Below are 20,671 nucleotides of genomic sequence, written 5' to 3' on the forward strand. Positions count from 1 at the left end.
TCCAATCTTATTTTTCACTATTTCCAAATATTCATTTTCCCCAGCAGTAAAATTATTTTCCTCATTCTACTTGAATTCATCTTCCATTTGCTTATAATAGTCATGCACTTTTTAGCATCCACATCTCTGTTCATGCTGTTCTTCTCTATTAATCTTTTATTCAAGGGATTGATAGTCCTATCTTTAAATGAAGTTAATATTTTTTGAGTACTTCTGACTACTCTGGTTTCTTTTTCCTTTAAGTTTTTTGTCATCATGTAATTATATATGTGTATACACATATAATCATGCATATGTACTCTACATATCCTATGTAATCATGTGTATATATGACATCATGTATACATAATTATGTATTGCTGTTTTATGTATACTGTACATATGTATTATGTATACTGTATTATGTATACATACTACATATATGATTATATATAGATACATGGATTACATGTGTATAATTATCTATACTATAATATCACATTTCATATTTGTTTTAAAAATCATTTCTTGTATGTTGGTTTAGTCTTCTTAATTAGATTGTAAATTCCTGTTGGGCAGATAATTATGTCTTAATTCTTCTCCTTTCTCCTATTTTTAAAGAAGCCCCACAGTTCTGTCTAGACATGTAGACACTCAAATATTTTTGATTGTTAAAGGAAACAATAGAAGTACATGTATTCTTTACCATTGATGAGACTGATATGATAAAGAAGGGCGGAAAAGAAGAAGGGCAGAGGAGAGATTATACATATATGCACATGCAAGTGGGTATTCAGTAGATTGTACTGAATGCCTTATGACTTGATAGTATCAATTTAATTTACTCCTAGTTTGAATGTAATGGGTTCTATGAGAGAGTGAGAGTATGTTCTTCACTACCAAAAATTAAATGGTTTCTTCATGTATGAGTACTTTAATAATTTGCCTTTCTACTCCTGATGTTCAATAGTTCCAATAAACTCTGATCCTAGAGGTTTTATTGCCACTTGAAAGTCAGCAGGGCAAAAGAGAACTCTTGAATGTTTCTGAAATCTTCCTCATCTTGTTTTGTATCTCTTTCAATGTTGGTAGAACCTTATTGTCAATGTGTGGTTTTGGAATTTTTTTTTCCTTTTCCAGCTTCTGTTAAAGACCAGGGTCAGGTCTTAGCTGATTTGTTTCCAAATTTAAATAATTCCTATTTACTCTTGTTTTCAACATTCCAATGCAGTTTGTCTTATAGTTGTTTTTTTTTTTAAGGTATTTAAAATTAAGATTTGCATAGCACTTTAGCATCATGGAACTGAATACTGCAAGTACTATTGTCTTCATTTTATACATGAAGAAACTGAGACTTAGAGATTATATGACTTATACCATGGTCACATAACTATTGAGGATTGGTGGTAGGATTCGAACTCAGATCTCTTGGACTCCAAGCCCAACACACTATCTATCCTATATTATGTTGTTTCTCATAAATTGTGCCCAAAATGATTTAGTAATTGAGCATGCTAATTTTACCATGTTCTCTCAGAACTTCATTATTTAATAAATACATTATGTATTTTCATCTATGAACTTTAAGGTACTCTATCATTTTTTTTTGGGGGGGGGGGGCAACTAAGGGCACAGTTGAGAGAGTTCCGGGCCTGGGGCCAAGAAAACTCATCTTCCTGAATTCAAATCTTGCATCAGACAATTACTAGTTTAATTACTAGCTCATGTGACTTTGGGCAACTCACTTAACTCTGTTTGCCTCAGTTTTCTCAACTGTAAAAAATGAGCTGGAGAAGGAAACCAGTCCAGTATCTTTGCCAAGAAAACCCTAAATGGGGTCACCAAGAGTTGCATGATTTGGATGCAGTGGTTTTAATTTTACCATTGTACGTTGTCAGTTGTATGACTTTGAAGAATTCACTTAACCTTGCTAAGACTGTGTTTCCTATTCAGTAAATGGGTATAATAATATTTGTGTTACCAATCTCACAAGTATATTTTTTAGGATCAAATGAGCTAAAATGTGTAAATCACTTTGTTAATTGTAAAATCCTATACAAATGTAAATTACTATTAAGCATTTTCTATGTGTGGTCATCGCACTAAACTGCATGCTAGGGGAAACATAAACATATATGATTGGGTCTCTTTCCTCAATTAATTTATAATCTAGTAAATACAAATATAGGACAACTAGATGGTGCAGAGAGTTAGGAAGACTCATTTTCCTGAGTTCATATCTTACTAGTTGTGTGATCCTGGGCAAGTCATCTTTAACCTAGTTTTCTGTAATGGGCTGAGGTTTGAGTTGATGCACTGAGGTCCCAAGCACGTGAGGCTAAATAGTAATTGGGCTATACTCTATTAATATACATGATTGGATAAAGAATGGTCCCTGCTCATTCTCTGTGCAAGTCCTGATGTGTTGTAGAGGAAATGACGATTTTGGTGGGTGGAGGCAGAGAGAGACAGGAAGAGAAGCTGGGAGAGATTGGCCTGGGTTCAATACTCCTAGCTGCTGGTTGTGTGGCTGCTGGTCTAGCTAGCTCCTTGACTCAGCTGCACACATTGCTATTGCCCATTCTCTTCCACCTCCAATCTTTCTTCACTGAGAATAAAGACTGACGATTTTCCCCTAACCTGAATTCCTGACTCCGACTGATTTTAAAATACGCGGTCTTCACAGTTTTCCTCAACTTCTTCATTTGTAAAATGAACTAGAGAAAGAAATGGCAAATCACTCCTTTATCTTTGCCCAAAAAATTCCAAAAGGGATCATGAAGAGTTGAACATGACTGAAACGACTGAACAATACAAAAATGAAGATATATTTACATTATATGGATACATAAGATAGATGATATTTATGTACATGATATAGATATGTGATACATATATATACACACATACATGTTATTTCTGGTTTATTTCTAGTGTCTCATTTCATTATGAGCTTCTTAAGAATAAGAATTGTATATATGCTCAACTATAAATATTCTGTATCATCATTATCCAAAATAATAATAAACCCTTTTTTATATATGTCATTTGTATAGGAACTGAGCTAAGTTAAAAAAAAAAAAAACCTCCTCATAATTTAAAATAAAAGGGACACTAAACATATAAAAATCAAGCCAACAAATTAAACAAAAGAATAAATAAGAAAGTGTAATATTTACATTATGCATGGTAAAGGTGTATATCCTACTGGATGTTAAAATATTTGATGACAATGGATCTCTGAATGTCTGTTTAAAAATTCATTAGTCTTATTGGGATTTGGGATGTTATTGGGATATATCAAGCAATATATAGCAAGTAAAGACCCATTCCTAGTAATTTCATCAAGTTGATTAGGGAACTAATAAAATTAATGCAGGATTCTTGTGATCAACTCCCTTATTCTATAGTATTATATAGCATTTTAATATATCTTTCCTTTTTCAGGTATTAAGTGTGCAGGATCTTGTTGATTTTTCACCTGTTTATAGGTGTTTGCACATTTATTCATTTTTGGTAAGTACTTTTCTGGTAAATATATTTGTCTTTGACCCCTATTTATTACATTAGTAAATTAAGGTGAATTTTAGTCAGTTAATGCCTACACTCATAATATATAGTTCACTATAATCTCTCCTAAATCACAAAGCATAGTTTTATAAATACAAAGATGAAAAAAGATTGGAGGGGGATAGAGAACAAATAGTCATTTCTATTATTTTGTTAAAATATATGTTATAATTTTAAATAAAAATGTAAATAGTTTAGAAAACATTTTACCAAGGTAGAGTTGATTGGATATATTGTAAAAGGGATTCTTATTCAGCTTTGGGTTGACTAATCCCTTCTGACTCTTAAGCATCTTGGATTCTTCCAAGTTCAGTTCCACATAATTATTTATTTGTATTTATTTAGAGTGTTATTATATTTGTATTAGGAATTTAAAAAATAATTATATAAACTAGAAAACAGTTTTTGTTACTCAGCTGTGGATTTTCTGTGTCAGTTTAAAAAAATCAAAATGACAGTCTTCTATTAGTATACTTCTATACAGCTTTCTTCTGTTATCATTTCGTCTGTGTTTAAGAAATGTGAATTGATTTTAACATTAAGTTTCCAGGATACATGTATTTTATCAGGGTGGGCATTTGCTCCCAATAATACAGTGCCTCTTTTTTCTTTGGATATGTAGTTTTTGTAAATGGTAATGACTGAAAAATTTATTACCTGGTGGCTAACCTTTCAGTAATGAATTCTGGATTTAGGCTCGTTTTTTAGATGATCTGTTATTAGGCCCATATCTTAAGCCTTTCCAGATTAATTAGACTTACCAAAATATAGGACTACTTTTATGCCTGACGTATATCTTTAATACAAACCTAGGGGAAAAAATTAAGGAGTTAGATATCATCTCAAATATTTAAATTTAGAATATAGCATAGATTAGAGTCACTAATTATCCTATCCTTTAACAAGTAAAATTAATTGATTGCATTATTTTAGGTAAAGTAAATGAGAGTAAAAAATAAACTTAATTAACTGAATCTGAAAATAAGATGGGTTTATATAATTTAGGTAAATCATTCTGTATCCTAAGAAAGTATCAGGACTTTTTGGGTTTTTTATGCTCAATTAATAATTACAATGATGTTGATAAGAATTATTTCTCTAGATTTTTTTTAAGATATGAAATAAGATCACCCTCTAGTGGTAAATATTGAAAAACAGGCAAAAATCAATAAAATTTGACTGAGAGACACCCATATTTTACATATTGTAAATCAGATTTTATATATATATATATATATATATATATATATATATATATACGTGTGTTTATATGTGTATATATATATACATATGTGTGTATGTATATATATGTGTGTGTGTGTATTTTTGTGTGTGTGTGTGTGTGCGTGTGTGTGTGTGTATATATATATATATATATATATATATATATATATATATAGGAAGCCTATAGTATTTGGCTAGCTTCAGCCTGAGAGGAAGACTTAATTCCCCATGTTTAGAATGATTTAATTGGTCATATTGTTAATAGGTCTGTAAATCAAAGTTAGATAGAATAGTTATATCTTGAATATAATGTGCACAAACAAATACATCAATCTTTCTAGCACATGCCTTATGTTAGGTAATTTGGGATAGTGTCAGTCTGTATGGGAATTTTTAGTTTAGAGTTTTTGTGTTCTTGTTTTTTACATTTTCAGGAAGCAGACATCTTTTGACCTTTCTGTAATTTATATAGAATAAGAAATCAAATTTTATTTTAGAAATAACTTCCTAAAATGAAAGCAAGATAGAAAAAAAGTTTACTTAATAAAATAATACTCAAGCATTGAACAAGTCAAATAATATTTTATTTGAATCATTTTCAGATGATTTACTTTCTTCTTAAAGTTCTGTCCTTAGAACTCTTTTTCCCTCCTCATCTCAGCCTCCTCACTTATTTCTCTGGCTTCTTCTAAAAGAAGCCTTTCCCTGCCCTCCTTAATATTAGCTCTTTTTCTCTGTTGCTTATCTGTAACTTAACTTAGTACGTTGTTTGTACTGTGATGACAACTTTGATACCCTTATTCAGATTAATAAGTATTTACTCAGCTCAGTTGGTGATTTAATGAGTATCAGTGATTGATTGTATTAGTGAATTAAACAGAAATTTAAGATATATAATGCTGTTAGAATAAGAGTTATGAGTAATTAATCTACCATATATTGGTAGATTACTTGTATTTGATTTATCAGGTAGATTAATAGTATTAATTAGAAATATAATCAAGATTGCAATTGATGCACTTCCCTTCCTCTTTCCTCTTTCAGTACTATAATAAGGCTCATTTGCTGATGCAATACTCCCTCATATGAATCATTGCCATTAACTTCTTACTGACCTTTGCATTAAAACTAGAATTTTCTTGGACCCTAGGATACTATTAGTCAAACATAGGGATCTTAGAGAATTTGTGAAAGAACCTGAAATGTTGTTGAAAAGGTCTTTTGACCTTTGGAAATCCCCAGCTGAGATGACTTAGAGTTGAAGCCCTATGGCAAATCTTAGGATCTCTGAAAAGCCTATTGACAAAGTGTGATTGATAGATGTTTCCCTTTGCCAACCATAAGATTTCCCCATTCTTGGAATTGACCAGTCGGTGAATTATAACATATCTTTCTATTTTTGATGTTCTCCCAATTGTATAAAAATAGCTGATATTCAAGGAGAGGGGTTATAGATCATGAGGAAGATCTGGAACCCAGTTAATTAGGGATCTCTGTATTCCCTAATTAATTAACTAATCATATTTGAAGTTCTTTGTGACTTGTTAATAGATTAGAATTTTCTGACCCACAGTATATAGTTCTTTTGCATGTTGTCTCACTATTAGACTGTGATAGAGACTGTCTTTTGTCTTTCTTTGTCTTCAGTGCTTGACATAGTAGGCCTTGAAGAAGTGCTTATTTACTGGACTATTAAAATGAAAATGCCAGGATCTTAATCTTACTCTTTCACAGTATAATCAACAAAAATCTTTTTTTAGTTTTTGAGGATTTTCATAGAAATTTAAATCCAATGTTTTTCAAATGTGAGATGTATGATTGTTCTTTTTAATCATTATTCTTTTAATAAAAGGCAAATTTAGCTTGAAGTAGAATCTAGATTTTTAATTCATCAAGTGTTGTTTTCTTAAGGATTTGATTTAATATATAATTGTTATAATAGTTATTTTTCGAGGACCAGAGCTTTAAACCAAAATGATTCTTTGATTAGACATTTTAGAACTCTCAGACGGTAGCGAATGCCTTCTTTCTATTAAGAATATCATCATCATTGTTGTCATTTTAGCTATTGTCATCATTACCATTGCCAGTGCCAGAGGAAGTAGAGAAAATGTTGTTCTTAGAATAGAGGTGTCAAACTCCCTGTCTGAAAACTTGAGCATGGCCCAAACGATTAAAATGTTAGTGGACAATGTTTAAGAAAATAAATAAAAATACAACTTAACATAGATAATGTTAATTTGTGGTTTTTCTAAGTTAATATGCAGCCCTCAGAGTATCCATTCCGGAACTAGGTTCAACAAATACTGTGTAATCTTGGCCAAATCCCTAGAATTTATAAGCTAAGGCAGAGATGAATTGTGAACTACACTGGTGGAAGACATTACCATAATAAGAAGAGATCATTTATATATTTGCACATAGTAATAATAAATTGAGAGGCAGCTTGGCATAGTTGATAGAGAACTGACCTCAGAGCCTGGAATGCTTGTGATTGCAAGTCCTTTTTTTTTATATATCCTGGCCCTTCCCTCCCCTCCAGGGGGTGGGTAGATGGGGTTTTAACCCCCATCTTAGTGGGTAGAAGGGGGGGTCCTCAAACTTTTTAAATAGGGGGCCAGTTCACTGTCCCTCAGACTGTTGGAGGGCCAGACTATAGTAAAAACAAAAACTTTGTTTTATGGGCCTTTAAATAAAGAAACTTCATAGCCCTGGGTGAGGGGTATAAATGTCCTTAGCTGCTGCATCTGGCCTGCGGGGCCGTAGTTTGAGGACCCCTGCACGATATTTCTTTACTAGGAGCTTTGACCATCCATGAAATCACAGATATCTAGTAAAGAAAATTGTAAGAAAATTATGATGAGTTAGACTAGTTTGTTGTTTAATCATTTCTTTCCTCTCATTGGCTCGGAATTAAATCACAAATCCATTAGGTCTAAGGCAGATGAACAAGTGTTAGATCTCATTGTGAAATTTGTTCTAACCTGTTTATTCATTTAATTGTCAAAGATTTTAATAAGAAAATTCTTATGTTTTATACGAAATGTTGACATAATTATGGATATATGCCCTTTAGAAAAATTTTGATATTTTGTTTTTCCCCAGTTACATGTAAAATAGTTTTTAAACCATTGTTTCTACAACTTTGAGTTCCAGATTCTCTCTTCCTCCTCCCGACTCTGCTTCATTGAGAAGGCACATATAAAATAATACAAAAAATTTCCCTAAAAGTCATTTTATGAAAGAAAACATAGATCCTATCCCCCCTCCAAAAAAAACCCCTTAAGAAAAAGAAAGGTTTAAAAAATGCTTCAATCTATATTCAGACACAATTATTTCTGTTTTGAGGGTATGGATGACATTTTCATCATAAGTTCTTCAAAGTTGTCTTGGATCATTATATTAGTGAGAATAGTCAAGACATGCATAGCTAATCATCTTAGAATATTGCTATTACTTTGTACACAGTACATTTCACTTTGTATTAGCTTGTGAAAGTCCAGGGTTTTTTTTGTTTTTTGTTTTTTTTGAGAACATGCTATTCATCATTTCTTATAGCATGAGTATTCCACCATAAATACAAAACACAATTTATTCAGCCATTCCCCCAAATTGATGGACATCTCAGTTTTCAATTCTTTGCCCTGAGACAAGAGCTGCTATAAATATTTTTGTACATATAGGACCTTTTCTTTCTTTCTTTTTAAAAAAGTCTTTTGGGATATATGCCTAATAGTGATATTATTAGGTCAAAGAGTATGAAGGTTTTATAGCCCTTTGGTCATAGTTCCCAAATACAGAATGATTGAATCAGTTTATAACATGGATATATATCTTAATCTTCAGATATTATTTTTATTGTTAATTTATTTATGTTGTATTCAACTATGACCCCATTTGAGGTTTTCTTGGCAAAGACACCTGGAGTGGTTTGCCATTTCTTTCTCCAGCTTTTTTGTCAGATGAGGAAGCAGAGGCATATAGGGTTAGGTGATTTGCCCAGCTTACTTGCCCAGTTACTATCACATAGCTAGTAACGTCTGAGGCTGAATTTTGAACTTAGATCTTTCTGACTCCAGGCCCTATGCTCTATCCATTGTGCTATGTAACTGTCACAATTTTCAAATATAGATATATCTCTCATAATAGTCTATTTTGATGACAGATTTCTTATCTTTTTTAAAAACTTAACTTCATTTTAGGGTGATGAAGAGACATTTGAAAATTATTATCGAAAACAAAGAAAGAAACAAGCAAGATTAGTATTGCAACCCCAGCCAAATATGGTAAATATATGAAGATTTTGTATTTAGTTAGTTATGTGATCTTGAATTCAAATTTGCTTTTATGTCACTGGGATTTATTTTAAACTTTTTTTTTTTCCTTTTAAAGCATGAAACAGTTGATGGTTATAGAAGATATTTCAGTCAAATTGTAGGGTATGTAATATAGAAATTTTGAATTTTATAATTTGTTATTTTTATATTAAAGACCAAAAATTACATATGTTATGAATTTTTAAATTTAAAAGTGTTATGTTGACAACTACTTTTTATTTAGGTTCTTTGTTGTTGAGGATCACATTTTGCATGTGACACAAGGATTAGTGACCAAGGCATATACTGATGAACTTTGGAATATGGCACTTTCAAAGATAATTGCTGTTCTTAGAGCTCATTCAGTAAGTGAGAAGACTTTTACTATATTATTGTTCAAATTCATTTGCTTAAGGAATTCGTACATATATAAGATAGATAATATCAAAGAGGAAATTTGTATCTCCATCATAGTGCTTCTTAAAAAATTAAAAATTGCTTTTGTATAGAAGCAAAGGCATGCTTAAGCTTTTGTTTTTCACAGAAGTATCAGGCTGTGATTTTAGCATAATCCTCCATTGAATTGCAACTGACTAGGTCTTCCACACACATGCTCTTATTCTAGCCCCTTAGAATATGCAGAGTTAATCTGTTGTTATTATTGCAATCTGGTCTCATTAGTCTCAACTGACCTCTTCATTAAATCAGATTGAATAGTTCTTCTCTAAGAGCATCATGAAGAAATAGTTCCTAATTATCATTCCATAAATCTTTGTTTCCAACATAAAACTCCACCGTCAAAAGCCATTAGAGCTTCTTTCAATGTTTGTAGAAATAACTTGTTTACAGTGATATATTATAATCCCAATCTTGAAAATATATAAAATGATAAAATATAGTCTGATCACAAAAATGTTTACTTGTAATGTCAGGTTATCTTCATAACTGAAAGCAATATTTTTTTAAAAATTGAATGTTACATATAAACAATATTAATGTTGTGAGTGTGATGTTTAGTAAACAGTCTTCATTCTTGTGAACTTTACACAGAATTAGTAATTACTTGTTTTGACTATTTCTTTATTATAAAATGACTCCCTGCACTTAAAATTCGGTGCTTTTTAACTTTTGGCAAAGAATAGGCTGTATATATATATATTAAAAAAAAAAAAAACTTTTAATATGGAAATGTTAAATTTTATACTTTTGTTATCATTTTATTCTTCTTTGACATTTTAAAAGATATCCTAGGTAAAAAGATTTTTGTATGTTCATATTGCATTACAATTAAGATGGTTTTGAAGTTATGATTGAGTTTCTTTTTGTTTCACAAACTCCAAATGTGAAATATATAAAAAATATTAGTTTTAAAAATCATAGTATTGAAGGTATTAGCATCAAAAAAGTCACCTCTAAGATGTGAAATTTAAATGTTTAAAATTTCTTTTGTTTTTTACTGGTGAATCTTACTAAAATATTTAAATTTTTTTTTAAAAAAGAAAAAACAGAACTTGAATTCTTGTTTTAAGGGGAAAAATTATTGAAATAAATACTTGTATTATACATAATAATAACACATACATAACTTTTGTGTTATTCTAAATGGAATAATTGTAATTATTTAAATGTTCTAATTTAACCTTTTGCAAAACATCATGAACTATATGGCATTTTATTAGAAAACTATGAAATATGAGTTATTCTAAATTTTAATCTGGATGAGTTCTCCACAGATTTCTTTATGTAATGTTGAACCTCATAGTATTAGGTGTGTTTAAATATTTCTTATCTTTTTCCATTGAAATTTTTTACTTAGTGCACTGGTAGTTTTGAAACATATTTGCTTTTACCCAGTCAACATTTTAAATTTATTGAAAGTATTATGAGGCATTTTTTAATGTATAGAAAAAAAATAATCAGAACTTTATTTCTTAAAATTTCCTTTGACCCATGGTATTTGTTTTTAGTCTTATTGCACTGATCCTGACCTTGTTTTGGAACTGAAGAATCTTATTGTTGTGTTTGCAGACACTTTGCAGGTAGGTAATGTCTTGACATGCAATTTATTGGATGTCAAAAAGTTAAAGATTCACATATAAATTTATTTTTGCTTTTCCATTATGTAGACAATGTGTGGCAAGTGTTTAATCTTTAGGATAGCTAATTTTTGCTACTCTGCATAACAGTGTAAATTTGTTAAGAGAATACAGAATCATTAAAAATTTTACTTTGGCATTTCAAAAAAATCTGAATTTCCTGATGGAGGTATTATTCTCTTAACATTATAGCACATAAGTTACTGTAACCAAAAAACTCTCTACTTGATGGCCAAGCTTTGATGATATTTAGGAGGAACATGGGTCCAAATCTTGCTTCCAGTGCTTACTGCTTCTGTGATCTTGGGCAGTCACTTAACCTCTTTGAGCCTCAATTTCCTCATTTGTAAAGAAAAATGATGAGGTTGAACTATAATGGCCTCAGAATTTTTTGCAGCTTTATTTGTAGGAGGCTAAGGGCCTAGGCACTTGGTGAGGCTGTTTTCAGGCAGTTGTCCGTTGCTGAACCTATTTAAAGGCTTTAAAAGTTTATTAGTACCTGTCAGGACTTATATTGTACTGGAGTAAGCTTTCAAGAGCACACATTCATCTCTACTGGGATGAGCTTTCAAGAGCACACATTCACCTCTATACCATAAAGTTTTGAAATAGTGGATTTTTAATATCAATTTAAGTAAAATAGAAATTAGTAAGGTAAATTTACAATAATAAAACCTATAGCCTTTTTATTGTATTAGCAGAAAGTAAGCATGAAGTAGTGTGTGGGTCTCAGGGTCAGGACATTTGTGGCTTAACTCCTATCTTTGAAAGGTACTGTATGACTGTGAGCAGATGACCTTTCAATGCCCTAGACAATTTTCTTAGACTCAGAATACAGTGCCTGTGTTATTGCAGGGAAGTTACTGATCTGTACTAATGGAGGGATTTTCCTTACTATACAAGGAAAACCACAGGTCCCTCAACTACTAATGCCATCCAGTTTGTTTTGTCCTTCTATCCTCAGTGCATAGCAGAGTGTCTTGCACAGAATTGGAGTGATAACTAATATTTGTCGAATTAGATTGAATTGAAATTAATGACTTTATAATATGTTTTTTAGGGTTATAGTTTTCCAGTGAATCGACTATTTGATTTGTTATTCGAAATAAGGGATCAGTACAATGAAACACTGCTGAAGAAGTGGGCTGGAGTTTTTCGGTGAGTCTAAACCAAAGTACCTTAATGTGTGTTAATGTGATTTATTTTAAGTGCTTAATAATTTTCATTATTTAAAGAAAATTTGTTCATCTTCTAATTTTAAATTCTACTTCAGATTAGGCATATTTTGTCTTAATGTTGAGACATCATGGTGCAATAGAAAGAAAAATGGAATCAAAACTAATTTCTGTGTTTTAGTCCTGACTTTGCTTCTTATTAGCCATAAAATCCTGGGAAATTTTGGCTTTAGTTTCCTCAACTTTAAATGACTTCCTATTCATCTCCTTAAGCGAAGGCCACAACCTTAGCTACCAAACTCTTATCATTTCTCCTCTGGATTGCTGTCATGGTTTTCTAATTAATTTCCCTGCCTCAAGTCCCTCCCCATGTCAATCCATCCTCCATTCAGCTGGTAGAATAATTTTTCTAAAGTGTGGATTATAAGTGTGTCAAGCCAAGTAAGTTCCATTTGTTCCAAATTACATCCATATCTATACTCTTCTGTTTGGCATTTAAAACTCATCATAACCTGACTCCTTTCTTTCCTTTGTGGTTTCTCTTGCTTTACTCTTTACACAACCATATTTTGGCAATGCTGGCTTACTTAAAATCTTCTCACTCCTGTTTCTGTACTTTGTACTGGCTAAACCACATTTTTTTTTTTAATTTTTTTATCTTTTGCTTCTTAGTTTCTCTCATTTTCTTCAAGACTCTGCTCAAAGTCCACTTACTGCAGGAGATCTTTTCCCCCTAGCTACAAATGACTTCCCCCCTCAAATGGTTTTACATCAACTCTGTATATAATTAGAAGCCTAAAGACTGAGTTTATTTTGAGTCTTTGAGTATTTTGTGCATATCATTACAGCTTTTGAACTGTTCCTCTGCTAGTCTTCATTCTTACTAGATGACTATCAACAAAATCTCCATCTTTTCTGGTCATACATGTCCTTGGTGATGTCTTTCACACTACTTCCCATTATTATTGGTAATGAACCATAGTGTAACAATTACCATGCATTTTTCAATTGTCTCTTGGTTCATTTGAAATTTTGTTTCTGTTGAGATTGAGGCATTCCATGATTTTCAAACATAAAGCATTATTGATTTAGTATCAACCTTAAAAAGACAGACTTTGACATTATAGAGCAGCTTGGATCACTGAAAAATCTGTAGGATTTATGCCTTCTTCCTTCTATGCAGTTCTGTAACAGCTCAGTCTATATGAAGTTCTTGTTCAGGATATATGTACGAATGGACTTCACTTGACCTAGTTAGTGAACATCCTAATCTGAACAATATGTATCCTTCATCCATTTCTCTCCCCCCCCCCCCCCCCCAAAGTATCTATGTGAGTATGAATTTCATTGAGAATGCCCTATTATCTTATAAGCACACTTATTAAAAGCTACAAGTAGGATTATTTGGAGGAAATTCACTATTTATAGGAAATATTTATCCATTTGGATTTTGCACCATACATTCTTCATAACAGTGGTAAATGTCTTTGGTAAGATCATAGTGTGAAGATCTGGAAGAGAACTTGAAAGTCTAGAAACTGAGACTGAGGGTTAAGTAACTTATCTGAAGTCAAATAGGAAGTTTTGTAAGTAGCAGAGCCAGGATCCATAAAGTTCTGAGACAAATCTTGAACTGAATCTGAGGAAAGGGAGTGGAACGATGAGAATACTGTACACGGGAACAGCAAGTGTGATGATCTACTATGATAGACTTGGCTTTTCTCAGCAATACTGTGATTCAAGAAAATGCCATTCGTATCTAGAGAGAAACCTATGGAAATAGAATGTGGATCAAAGCATATTTTCACCTTTTAAAAAAAAATTTCCTTTTCTTTCTTGTAGTTTTCTCCCTTTGTTGTGATTTTTCTTTTAAATGTGACTAATATGGAAAAATGTTTAAAGTAATTGTACATGTTTAACATATTAGATTGCTTGTTGTCTTGGAGGAGAGTGGAAATAAGAGGAGGGAGAAGAGAAAATTTGCAACTCAGCTTTCAAAATTCATTGTTATAAGATTCTATCTTTACATGTAATTGGAAAAATAAAATACTATTGAATAAAAAGAGAATAAATCACAGAAAGAATAAATCAAACTAAACCAAACTAATGTTGACAAATGATGTGATGGTTTCTGAATTCTTTTGGCCTCATTGTGGTGATTGCTTTAACACCTGTTAGGCTACTCTAAGAAATAACAGTCAGAATTACTATATTTTATCTATTTTTTATTTTAGAGGGAAACAATAAATTGTTCAAATAGTTCTTGAGTTAAACTATTATAATTGAATAGTGTCTTTTCATTCTGTATCCTAATTTAGTATTCATTGTAATATTTGCTCCAAATAGGATATAAAGTGAAGATGTTAAGTAAAGGGATTGATGAATAAAGTTTAAGAATTTGGTGGTTGAGAATTCTGAGATGAAAAAGTCAGACATTTTTGAATGGAAATAAAATAACTTGGTTATAGTTCTATATTAATTTTTCTATATCATTGAAAAGTGTGCTTTCACTTTTTATTCTCTTTTTAAACAGGGAAATTTTTGAAGAAGATAATTGTAGTCCCATTCCAGTAGCAAATGAAGAAGAATACAAAATAATCATTAGTAAGTTTCCCTTCCAAGATCCAGACCTTGAAAAGGTAAGAGCTAATTTCTTTTATAGGAGTTTTATTAAAATAAATTCATGTGATTATGCCATAAAATTTAAAGTACAATTGAAAATAAAACAAAGTCTTCTGAATCTGGAGCATTTCTATTTCCTGAATTGGGAATTTATATGAAGATTTATGCAAAATAGATCCATCACTTTGATAGCATATTTATATATTATGAACTCTTTGAAGATAAGGCTATGTGTTAATATTTCATTGTTTCCTTGATATTGCTATGCATATAAAGATAATTGATAAATATTTTAATAAATAAATTAAGGAATGAATATCTCTATCCTTAATGCACATTACTACATTTTTGCTCTAGAAGAAGTGTCCAATAGAAAAATACATGCTAAAAAGAAGTTACTTAAATAAGTTGGGTTTTAGTTACTTTGATCTTGGTGATTCATCTGTTTTTTTAGTTAAATTATTATCCTATTTATTATATGTCTTTCATTAGCTGACATATAAGATACCCCAAGATAGTAACATGCTTTATTCCTTGCAATTGCATCAATTGTTAAATTGAACAATTTAAAGTTCTTTTTTATATATATAAGTGTTTTATGTGGCCTCATATTTTGGGTTAGATTGTGTTGGGAAATTCAAGAAAATTGTACTTGGGAAGCTGGTATGCAGTACAATAAGCAGACAAAAATGAAAGTGCGAGAACACATGTGCACACATACAAACATAGTGTCTGACAACATGGACAGATTCAATTATACAGGTCCAGTGTCACACACACGAAGGAAAATGTAGTCACAAGGTCTCAGTGAGAGAATGTATGCAGAGAAAAATAAGGTGGACTTGTGGCAGCTAGGTGGCCCAGTGGATAGAACACCAACCCTGAAGTCAGAACGACCTGAGTTCAAATCTGGTCTTAGACACTTAATGCTTCCTACCTGTGTGACTCTGGGCAAGTCATTTAACCCCAATTGCCTCAGCAAAAAACACACAAACAACCAAAAAAGGTGGACTTTGTTAAGATGTGCAATCATTTCCAGATGTGAGGGTACAGTTTTTAATCAGACATACATATAGTGGGAAAATTCACTAAACTTGCTTATTCATAACCAAACTCAGTAGATTTTCCTCATTGGGACCACAGATTGGATTAAGGTCTAATATTGTTTGAATACTGACTGAAACATGCTAATTTTACTTTAATTTTTCTTTTATTTGAGCCTTCTTATAAAAATAATTAATATGGAAATCTTTTACATGATTGCACATGTATAACATATATCTGATTCTTATCATTTTAGGAAGAGGGGAAGAATAGAATTTGGGACTCAAAACTTAAAAAAAAAAAGTTTTAAAAAATAAAATATCATTTATTAAAAAAACCAGAAATCATAGTATTATAATAAGTATTAATTTACTTCTCTCAGTGTTTCTTGGTAAGTCATGAGAAAGTTAAAAACATTATCTGTAATGCTATCTCCCCACAGTTGTTTGATGGTGATGACTAGAACTTTAATAAAACTTTTTTCTTTGCTTCCTTTGCTTCTTTTCTCTTATAAACAGAATTTACTAATTTTTAAGTATATGTTGAAGTTACTTATCTCTATACTGGTCACTATTCCTTTAACCTTCTTTTAAAATATAACATCTTTCTTTACTGAGTTTTTTTTTTTTTAAAGAAAGATATGATTTTGTGTTCTTAGCAGTACCAAATTCCTACTATTTCATTTTTGATATGATATGGGGAATAGTTGATAGAGTAATAGTATCTTTTGTTGAGAAGTCATCAGAAAAGAATCTAGAAATTCTCATGTGAATTGTGATATTGATAAAGCTTCCTAAATTGGCTTATATGGATTAGTAGAATAGAGCTTGAAATAGACCTACTCTGGTAGGGAGATTCCCTGAAGGATACTCTGGAACTAGTTGGAGACTTTGCACTTGGGGTCTCATGGTCAGAGATTTGTAGCCTCGAATTAGTTTTGTATGTTGGCATGTGTAATACAAATTTATTGAACGATAAATGTAAGAATTTACTCTCTACTGTGGGAGGGTATAATTTTTCTTCTACTACTGCTCTAATCCCTTGATCATGAGTAAAAAGGAGCAGACAAAGGGGAAACAACACTCAGACAACTAGTTCAATATAAAATATATATATTGTAAATGATAAGTAATCTCAGAGGAAAGATTCTGAGGGAGACAAAGAAAGGCTTCTTACAGAAGATGATATTTGCACTGAATTTTGAGGGAAATCAGAGCAGGCAGAAGTGAGGGAGGAGAAAAAGCATTTCTAGGCATGGGGAAAACCAGTGAATGTGTCTGGAATTGAAGTGTCACATTTGAAAACAGCAAAAGACCAGTATGGATCATAAAATATATAGAATATGTAGAAGAGAATTAAAATTTTAGAAGATTGGAAAGTTAGGGCTCTGATTGTGAAAGAGTTGAAAATCCAGAGGATTTTTAAATTTGATTCAGAGGAATACAGGAGCCACTGGAATTTATTGAGTAGAAAATTCCAGCGCTTTAGGAACATCAGAGTAGAAAGTGGACTGAAGTGAACAGAGTATTGAGGCAGGAAAACTAACCGGAAGGATATTATAATAGTCCAAGCAGGAGATTATGTGGACCTTCACCAGAAGGGTGATATGTAAGTAGAACAAGGGGTCATATATAAGGAAGTCATGAAAATTGGCATGACAAGACTTGACAACAGATTGAGTATGTGAAGTGAATTTGAGTGGGGAATGGAGGATAAGCACTGAAGATGTGAGCCTGGAAGACTGAAAAGGATAGTAGTTTCTTTGACAGTAATAGGGAAATTTTGAAGAGGAGGTAGTTTTGGGGAAAAGATAATGAGTTTGGTTTTGGAGATAATGAATTTAAGATATTTATGGGACATCCAGTTTGAAATGTCCAAAGGCAATTGTGTGTGAATGGATGTCAGGAGAGAGGTTAAGGCTGGATATAGATAATAATGTAATCTATGGGAATTGATGAAATTACTAAGCAATATAATATAGAGTTTGAAAGAAGAGGGCCCAGAACAAAGCCTTTGCACTTAGGAGATGTGGTTTGGGTGAAGATCCAACAAAAGAGATTGAGGAGGAGCAATCTGATGATGTGAGTCAAGCTAGGAGAAGAGTAGATTGTCATTAAAACCTGGAGAAGAGAGGATCCATAAGAGGGTGATTGACAGATTTACAGAGGTAAGGAAGGATGAAGATTGTGAAAAAGCCATTAGATTTGGCAGTTTAAAAATCATTGGTAACTTGAGGGAAGGCAATTCAATTTCAATTGAATGGTGAGGATAGAAAGTTTAGGGTGAAAAAAAAAAATGAAGCCACTGATTGTAAATGACTTTCTCAAAAAATTTCACCATGAAAATAAAATCTACAATGATAATGATGAGGATTGATTGGGGATCAAGTGAGGTATTTTTTTAAGTATAGGGAAAACCATGGGCATTTTTATAGGTATCTGAGAAAGCCAATATATGGAGATTGAAGAGTAATGAGAATGAAAATGAAAAAGGGGAAGATCTGCTAGAGAAGATGATGGAATGGAATCAAGATGTCATGTAAATCAAGGTTTACCTTGGTAAGGAGGAGTTTTCTCTCTGTGAGACAGAAGTAAAGACAGAAATATTAAGAGAAGATATCTAGATTTGAATTGAGACAGGAAAAAGGAGTTCTTGGCAAGTGGACTTTTTTTTTTTTAAGTGTGAAGCAAAATCCTTACCTGACAGGGCAAGGAATGGGGGAAATATCTCTTAGGAGACTTGAGGGGGGATGTGAAAGATATGAAAGGACTGCCTTGTTGCAATGAGAGCCCAACTGAGATTATATAACTTAAAGTTCTAGTGAATTCAGTATAGTTCATGATTTTCTCCAGCTCTGTTTAGCAGCTTGTGACTAGGAGCAGAGGCAAAAGATAGTGGAAAATAATCCACAGGCTTTGGCAAGGAATGATCCGAAAAAGCCAAATTGTATAGTATGTGTTTACATACATAGATGTATACATAAATATGCAAATATGTATACATATACATCACTTACTTTGAAATACTTTATAATTTTAATGGTAATTCATTTTGATGATGCTATTTATAATTATTTAAAATTGTTATTATGTCAATCTTGATTTTTGAGGCAAATAAGCAATAAAAATGCCTAAATATTTCTGAAATTTCAGTAATAGTATTAATTTTTTGGTTTTTGTTTCTACAGCACTCTTTCCCAAAGAAATTCCCAATGTCTCAGTCAGTGCCTCATATTTATATTCAAGTTAAAGAATTTATTTATGCAAGCCTTAAATTTTCGGAGTCACTTCATCGGAGGTAAGTGTTAATAATGAACAATAAATGAATGTTTATTATGATTGTTTCACTGGAAGATTATGATTTTTGACTTTATACATGTTATGTATATATACACAAATATATAAACTTTATTATATATATTTTGTGACTTTATTGGTGTAGGGAGCTTCTAGTGAAGGTTTTTCTCTACCAGTGCAGATTAGTATGTTCCTGGGGCACTGAGAGGTTCACTTATTTTGCCTAGCTCTTAAGTGGCAAGGCTGGCTCTCTACCAATACTTGCTGTCTCTCACTGCATGATTAGAGTTCTTTAAAAAACTCTTACTTTGGTGGAAAGATTTGTCTAATTCAGTTATCCTTGGGGTTGTATCTTTAGGAATCTAGCATTCTTGATAGGATCTTCTCATAGCAAACAGATCTCTTCAAGCAACTAATACAAATAGTTGTGCTTACTTTTATAACTTTTGGTAGCTATGGTTAGGTTGATTGTAAAAGTTGGCATTATCTTGTAATCACTGTTTCTTATATTTTTACACTGCAGTTTTAAAACATTTTGTGGATGCTATTTAAAAAAGATCACTGTTATTTCCTAACACACCCCTCCCCATTTGTAACAATGAAGTACAGTTAAGTTAAATGCATGGACATATTTTTAAAAATAAAAGTATATTGATATTTTATTTTTATATGGCCCAGTTTCCCTTTATATTCCTTCCTTTCTCTCCTCCTAGGGAACCTTTCCATATAACAAAGAATATTTTTAAAAGAAAAAAAATAATAGGCAAAACTGATGAGTACATTGGAAAAAATCTGAAAATATATGCAGTATTCTACACTCATGGACCTATCATTTCTACAAAGTGGTAGAGGGAAATTTCTTTTCATAGCTCTTATGTTTTCTCATTTCTTATGTTGAGGCAATGCTTATTCCTTTAATTTTGCAAGTTACTTTTGATTTTTTTGTATATCTATCGATTTACATCATTGTAGATATTGTTCATATTATCTCCTTGCTTACTGTACTCAGGTTAAAAACTTGCCACAAGGCATTTCATGTGCAGAGAATGACCTAACAAAAGGCCTGAATATAGGGAAGGGAACATGGCTGGGATAAAATCCATTATGGCTGAACCTTTCTTTCTGTACACCTTGTGGATGCTCTTTGGACCTGCAGCAGGTGAATTTGACCACTAGATGGTGCTTGTGTATCTTTGATTATATATAACTCAGCCAGTCTTCTCAGTGAAAACAGATAGATTTTAGGCTTTCAAAGCCAGAAGGATCTCGGCCACCCCCTAGTCTTCTAGACCCTGCATTTCAGACTTTAGGAAATTGAATTTACTAAGTTTAAAAGACTTAATTAAGGC

The 20,671-nt window shown here is 31.9% G+C and overlaps 1 protein-coding gene across 10 annotated transcripts in view; it reads left to right on the forward strand.

Annotated features, from left to right (window-relative positions):
- Window positions 1-20,671, forward strand: part of EXOC6 (exocyst complex component 6) — a 202,081-nt gene that overhangs the window by 82,999 nt on the left and 98,411 nt on the right. For all 10 annotated transcript variants that reach the window (XM_031956071.1, XM_031956064.1, XM_031956065.1 and 7 more), the window contains exons 8-15: window positions 3,427-3,495; window positions 8,976-9,059; window positions 9,166-9,212; window positions 9,334-9,454; window positions 11,057-11,128; window positions 12,246-12,343; window positions 14,894-14,999; window positions 19,214-19,323. In XM_031956071.1, the coding sequence (XP_031811931.1) occupies window positions 3,427-3,495; window positions 8,976-9,059; window positions 9,166-9,212; window positions 9,334-9,454; window positions 11,057-11,128; window positions 12,246-12,343; window positions 14,894-14,999; window positions 19,214-19,323 (707 nt within the window). The remainder of the gene's footprint in view (window positions 1-3,426; window positions 3,496-8,975; window positions 9,060-9,165; window positions 9,213-9,333; window positions 9,455-11,056; window positions 11,129-12,245; window positions 12,344-14,893; window positions 15,000-19,213; window positions 19,324-20,671) is intronic.

Source organism: Sarcophilus harrisii, chromosome 2 (genome assembly GCF_902635505.1).
Source record: "Sarcophilus harrisii chromosome 2, mSarHar1.11, whole genome shotgun sequence".
Classification (NCBI taxonomy): Eukaryota; Metazoa; Chordata; class Mammalia; order Dasyuromorphia; family Dasyuridae; genus Sarcophilus; species Sarcophilus harrisii.